The sequence below is a fragment of the Cryptomeria japonica genome, chromosome 10, assembly GCF_030272615.1.
Source record: "Cryptomeria japonica chromosome 10, Sugi_1.0, whole genome shotgun sequence".
Lineage (NCBI taxonomy): Eukaryota > Viridiplantae > Streptophyta > Pinopsida > Cupressales > Cupressaceae > Cryptomeria > Cryptomeria japonica.
The window spans coordinates 300,337,819-300,344,880 of NC_081414.1; the positions used below are offsets into that span (position 1 = coordinate 300,337,819).

At 32.3% G+C, this 7,062-nt stretch overlaps 2 protein-coding genes across 2 annotated transcripts; both read left to right on the plus strand.

Moving 5' to 3' along the window:
* Nucleotides 1-411: 411 nt before the first annotated feature.
* LOC131858929 (germin-like protein 9-3) lies at nt 412-1,011 on the plus strand. The gene is made up of 2 exons (XM_059212417.1): nt 412-603; nt 664-1,011. The coding sequence occupies exons 1-2, from the start codon at nt 412-414 to the stop codon at nt 1,009-1,011; spliced, it is 540 nt and encodes a 179-aa protein (XP_059068400.1).
* Nucleotides 1,012-6,160: 5,149 nt separating this feature from the next.
* Nucleotides 6,161-6,766, plus strand: LOC131858930 (germin-like protein 9-3). Its single transcript, XM_059212418.1, has one exon. It carries the CDS (start codon nt 6,161-6,163, stop codon nt 6,764-6,766), a length of 606 nt encoding a protein of 201 aa, XP_059068401.1.
* The last annotated feature ends 296 nt before the right edge of the window (nt 6,767-7,062 follow it).

Consider the following 7,062-nt stretch of genomic DNA (forward strand, 5'->3'; position numbering starts at 1 on the left):
CAGATTGTATAAATAATTGGCAAAATATCTAGATTTGTAAGTTTGCAAGATGGTATAAATCAGAAAACTTATCTAACTACAATTGAGCAAAAGGAAATCCTAATAGGTATATTCTCAAATTAAAATTGATTGACACAATCAAGAAATTTTTGTGTAGATCCCTCTAACATAATCGAGATTAAGGTGGCCAATTTTCATGGGAAAATCCGATGTGCGTTTCCAAACAATTTAAATTTTAGCTTGGGCTAAGGAGAGGAGATAGAAAACAAAGCCGGCTTCACCATTGATGTCCTCGCAACTCTCTGCAACGTAAACTCTATATCTCTTATAAAGACATGCTTTCTAACAACTTCCCTTCACAACCAAACATTCAGAACTCCTCCTTTTTGCAGTATTATTATTCAGAAAGAGATGGAATTTAATGGAGCTTGTTTGATTGCAATTTTAGTGGTACTCAGTAGTGTTGGCACAATCTACGCATTTGATCCTGATATTCTCACCGATTTCGTTGTTCTGGTTGGACAGAGTTTCTTCACTTCCATGGGATTCCGAGATGTGCTAAAAAATAATTTAACAGGGCAAACAGCAGTAAAAGTGATGAAGGTGGTGGCGGCAGAGTTTCCGATGCTGAATGGGTTGGCCATGTCAATGGCGGTGCTGTAGTTCCCGGCAGGTGGACTGAACCCTCCTCACACTCATCCCCGTGATTCAGAACATCTGTTTCTTGTGGACGAATCTCTCCTTATTGGAGTTGTAGACACCACGGGAAAGTTGTTCATGCAGACCCTCACTAAAGGGGATTTATTTGTGTTTCCAAAAGGACTCTTCCATTACCAACTGAACACGGATGCTGACAACGAGGCCTTGGCTGTTTCTGCATTTGGAAGCGCCAATGCAGGCACCGTGTTAATCCCTTCTACTCTCTTCACAACCAGTATCCCCGACGATGTTCTGGCCAAATCATTTAAGATAAACACACAGACTATCGAGCTGCTCAAGGGTGGCCTTTAAAGTACCTGATTACTTGGTTTCTTTCACCCATCATCCTTGACTGCCTACATAATAATGTTCTCGCTTTCTTTCGACTTTCTTAAGCTTGAACATCCCCGATTACCTGCTTTCTTCTACCCCTAGTCCTCGACCACCCTTCATCCTTGCCCGCCTATAGAATCATTTTTTCTCTTTTCTTCCCTCTTTCTTAGCTTGAACTTGTTTTTCAGTTGATTGGTTTTCTTTTGTGGTTGTCACTACAATAAATGTATTGATTTCTTTACTGAAAAGTAAAATAAATGTTCACTTTTAAGGCAAGAAAGTATAATAAGATGTGTTAGTCTTGTATGGATTTTGTATAATTTTAAATTATATATATATTTTTAATTTACAATAGTTGTTAATAAATTTTAATATCATAAGAGTCAAGTTATCTTTCCAAAATAAAGGTGTTTATTAGTTCCTTCCAAAGTAAGATACCATCACATTCATGTAATTTAATTTTTTAATTAATTTAACCAATCAATGCATAAAATTAAAAATCTGAATAATATTTCTATACTATACAATTTTTTCTTCAATAAATTCAAAATATTTCATTTATCTCACATTTTATTGGTTTCAGTAGTTTAAAAATCAAATTATTATTATTTTTTCCTATATATGATTGAGAATTGCCATTTCATATTCAAGCTTTGTGTCTTTTTCTGAACACATGCATGTATGAGACTTTGCATTAAAACAAAATTAATTTGTGTTCCTTAAATTTAGCAACATTAAGGGTTAAAGGTACTGTAGAGCGCATCTCTCCTAAATTCAGAGAGAAAAACATAAATAAGCCCAATTCAGAGAGAAAAACATAAATAAACCAAATTCGAAGAGGAAAACATAAATAAGTAAAGTACTATAGAACAGGTTCCTAAAGCAACCAAAAATTTATAGTAAAAACTAGTACCGATCAAAAAATAATGGGAAAATTGTATGAGGATAACAGAGATAAATTTGAAGATTATTTACACCAAATGTGTTCCTTTTCACGCGTTAACAATATTTATCTTATTTCACTTATTTACTTTAGGCATATGTTTGGCCATTTTTAACCGAAGAAGGCAAATTAAATTTTATTTAAATTGACATACTTGAATTTCAAGGTCAATTTTATTTAATTCAATAAATTTATTTTGAAGATCTTTATTGGTACTTGTGGTTAGGTTAGTACTATTGCAATTGATTGCATTGTTTTTTGTTAACTCATTATTATTCAATTGTTTCTCTATTAATTAGAACTATATATATATATATATATATTTATTTATTTATCTATGTTTTTGCATAAGAACTTAATCATTCAAGTGGTATGTTTCTCTAATACTAAATAGTGCTTAATTTCTAAACAATATTAATGGCCTATGAATAAGCCAACAGTTTGAATGAATTAAAATTTATCTATATAAATATAAATATAAATGCATAAATTCAATATAAATATGCATATCCATATACATATGTACATACATACGTACTACATATATATGTATATTTTTAGATATATAATGCACCCTATAATCATGAAGATTTTACATTTCAAATATATAAACTTATTCTCCATCAAATAGAATAAATAAACATCTTTTTCTATGAGTTTCCAAAAAAAAAAATCAGTAGTTTAGAAAACTATTTGAGCTAAAATATTTTACATTTATATTTTTTATCATCCCTTTCTCCTTCTCTACTTCTCTTCTTCTTTTATCCTACCAATTAATAAAAAGAATAATAGTGACATAATCTTTCTCCACAATTTTGTTAATAGGTCAACCTCTATCAACTTTGTTTTCTTCTACCAACAATCAGCATGCAATTTACTTCTATCTATCCCCTCACTCTAGCTCATTGGACATATCTAAGGCATTCAAAGAGAAAATAGTGAAGAGGTGATATTTTTGTAAACTTATTTTAGTTCTTACTTCCCACTCTTTGCAATTAATCCCATATTCTTTTTTACACTACTTCTTTAAATGCTCAAAACTTGGAATTTAATTTAATATTTTAAAACAAAAATATATTTAAATTATAAAAACTAGCTTATTGTTTTGTAAAAATATTAAATCCACAACAAAATATGCTCAACAACAAAGAAAGAGCAACGACTTCTAAATGCATGTTACAGAGAAATATCCTAATCTTGAGTGAACTATAAGAAATTCAAAAGAAAGCATAACATGCTATATCAAATTTATTTGCAATCAAGATAACAACAATAATGACCTTGACACTTACAAAAACTCTAGAACAGTTAATAGACCTATAGTATGCAACATTACTAGGATAAGCCTTAACAAAAAAATGTCATACATGAATAACTAATACAGAATGTAACTTCAAAACTAGTTGTAGGTATGCAAATAAGTTCTTGTTACATAGTATAAAGAACCAATTTTTATCAATTTATCTTCATCCCCTTGATGTTGCTCTCCCTTTTTAATTGAGAGAGGGAATTAAAATTTGTCATGAATTCACCTCATTACAATATCAACGTAGTTATTCCAATTAGATATAAACATATATATAGATAAATTGGATAACTATCTCTTATAGATCAACAAAATATTAAAATCAAACATGGAATCTCATTAATCATTTATATATTAGTTCATGCATATGATTCTTCTATCCACTAATTAATAAATATTATAGTCAAAGATAAAATTTCACATTCCTATGACTATATGAAAGAACAATCATCACATTACAACCATTTATATTCAAAATATGTATACAAAAGAAAATCAGATTTTTTTAAAACATCATTTGAATTTCATTATTTTAATAACTGAAATATTTATTCAATAATCATTCAACAAAATAAATGTCATAGTTTAAGGCTTTTGTGGACAACCAATTAAAGAATAAGATTAAAACTCTCAGAAGAAACAATGGTGGAGAGTTGTGTATTCCAATTTTTTTTTTTTTTTTAATAAGTCCAAATTTAGAATCTATATAGAAGATGAAACTATGCACCCCTCAATATAATATATTTCTAAAGAGGATATGATATTGATGGAGAAAGTAAGAAGCATCATTAGTGGTGATAATATTGAACACAAGTCTAGGAAAAAGAAATCACCGTTATATTTCTGATTAAACCTTGTTGATTAAACCCATAGGGAGGTTTGAAATGAAAATATGATATCTCATCAAAATATTAAATTTCTTAGTTGTTATGAATGTATATAAATATAACAAGTTAGAAGAGGTTTAAGTTTGAATTCATAGTACACAGGTATGTATCTTCATTAGTTAGAGTGAAGGTGTGAATGGATATGCTGCTTGAAATATTGACAAAGCATAAATAACATACGGTCACAATGTAACATTTAGAGAAATTGAATATTCTCCTAAGGTTGAGGAACAAGAGTTGAAGAGAAAAAATAGGCACAGTCTTATGCCAAAGACCAATAAAATTATATTTGAGAATGAATAAGAGTTTTAAAAATTTATCTTTAGAGGTGATCTAGATGAGGATTTAGAGGGGGAAGAAGAAGCTCAAAGTTCTCTTTTAATAATTCCTCTTAGCAAAGGAAAAATAGAAAGGTATAGGTCAATTGATTTTTTTAACATACAATTATGACCCAAAAACTATAGAGGTAGTTGAGTAGGAGAGGAACCCCTAGAAAAAGTCTTTGCATAAGGATATTACAGCCTTGGAGAAGAACATCACTCAAGATTTGATTTAGTTAGATAGATAATCCTATACTATCATTGAACTTTTTCCAAAATTATACTTCTAAAAAGGGCGGCTTCATTGATGTACATGAATCTCATGGAACAAGATCTGTGACATACAAATATGATCTAGTTAAAAATGTGTAGTTCTACAACATGAGTCACTCCAATCTCTTTTTTCGATCAGTGCTTAAGGATTGAAATTCATTAGAAATACTTTCAAGAAATTGTTGAAAGGAGAGTGATCATATTCTCCTCATGTAATTCCCTTGACAAATATTGATAGGCAACAATTGGACCTGGAAGTCATTTAGGATACCAAATCTAATGCAATAATTATTCCTTTTAAAGCACCAAGTTGAAATGTTCATATTGAATGCTCCTTGATAAATTGGATATTAACTAATTATTGGATGTAAATTAATGTTGAAATGAACGATTTTAAACAACAAGACACAATGAATCATCACATAAACATGTGCAAAGTTGACTCCCAACATCTATGCCAAAAGGGTAGAGGTCAATCTTTTGAATTTTAGGTCAGGTCTACATCACGTGTGATCACTCTTGTGCATTATAGAATTGATCTAGATTAAGGGAGTGCAGATTTCAAGGTATGGATCATGCACAATAGGATCAAGGTTAATAATGTTGTGAATCTAAAAGAGTTGGTACATATAAGATCTGGTATATGAATATAGATGAAAAAAAGAATAAATGAAAATAGACAAGAATTGAGAAAGAAACCTAACTTAACACAAGAAGAAAAATCAATATATAAAATAAAACTAATGATTTTTAAAAGAAGGAAATGTCGATTTAAGATTTAAAAGACAAACATAATATGTTAGATTACTATAAGAAAACAATCACAAATCTACAATTTAATGTTAAAAAGGTACATTAAAAAAAACGTTAAATTGCTAAGTAAACAATGAATTCAACAGCTGACATCAATAATTTCCTTTCTAAAAGGTCTGTACACAAAATATGCAAGTCGCATCACGCATATGCTCAGTCTTCCATGATAATAATTTGCAATATATGTGGATTTATAACTTTGCAAGGCGGTGTAAATTAGGAAATTATCTATGTATGACTCAGCAATCAAAATCATGATACGTGGAATATATTCTCAATCTAAAATTGAACCACACGATCAAGATATTGTGTAGATCGAGGTGGTCAAATTTCGTGCGAGAATCCGGTGAACCTTTTTAAAAAATTTGGATTCCAGCGTGGCCGCTGGCGGTGAACCCACGGAGAAGACATCCAAAACAAAGCCGGCTTCACCATTGAACTCCTCGCAATTCTCTGCAACGTAAACTCTGGTTGTCCTATAAATACACGCTTTCTAACTACTACCTCTCACACCCAAACATTCAGAATTCCCCCTTTCTGCAGTATTAATACTGGGAAATAGATGGAATTCAATGGAGCTTGTTTGATGGCGATTTTAGTGGCATTCAGTAGTGTTGGCGTAATCTACGCCTCCGATCCTGACATTCTCACCGATTTCGTTGTTCCGGCTGGGCAGAACCCACTTAATTTGACTGGCAATTTCTTCACTTTCACGGGATTCCGAGATGTGGGAAACAACAATTTAACGGGGCAGACAGCAGTAAAAGTGACGAAGGCGGTGGCGGCAGAGTTTCCGGCGCTGAACGGGTTGGGCGTGTCAATGGCGGTGCTGCAGTTCCCTGTGGGCGGACTGAACCCTCCTCACACTCATCCCCGCGCTTCTGAACTTCTGTATCTTGTGGACGGAACTCTCCTTGTTGGAGTTGTGGACACCACGGGAAAGCTCTTCACACAGACCCTCATTTCAGGGGATTTATTTGTGTTTCCGAAAGGACTGCTCCATTACCAACTGAACACAGATGCTGCCTTCGAGGCCTTGGCTGTTTCTGCCTTTGGGAGCGCCAATGCAGGCACCGTGTCAGTCCCTTCTACTCTCTTCACAACCGGTATCCCCGACGATGTTCTGGCCAAATCATTCAACACAAACACACAGACTATCGAGCTGCTCAAGGCTGGCCTTAAAAGCCCCTGATTGCTTGGTTTCTTCCATCCCACGTCCTTAACCAACTACCGAATAATAGTTTCTCTTTTCTTTCGTCTTTCTTAGCTTTGAACATGTTATTTAAGTTTGTTTGCATTCTCTTGTGCTTGTCACTACAGTAAATGCATTTATTTGTCTTTACTGAAAAGTGAATCAATAAAAGTTGATATTTAAGGTAGGAGACATGTCATATTGGACTCATATATATCGAAGTGTTGGACAATATTTATGGTCAATCTTTCTGTATAGATATCTAATATTTAAAAAACAGCAAAGAAAAGCTTTAT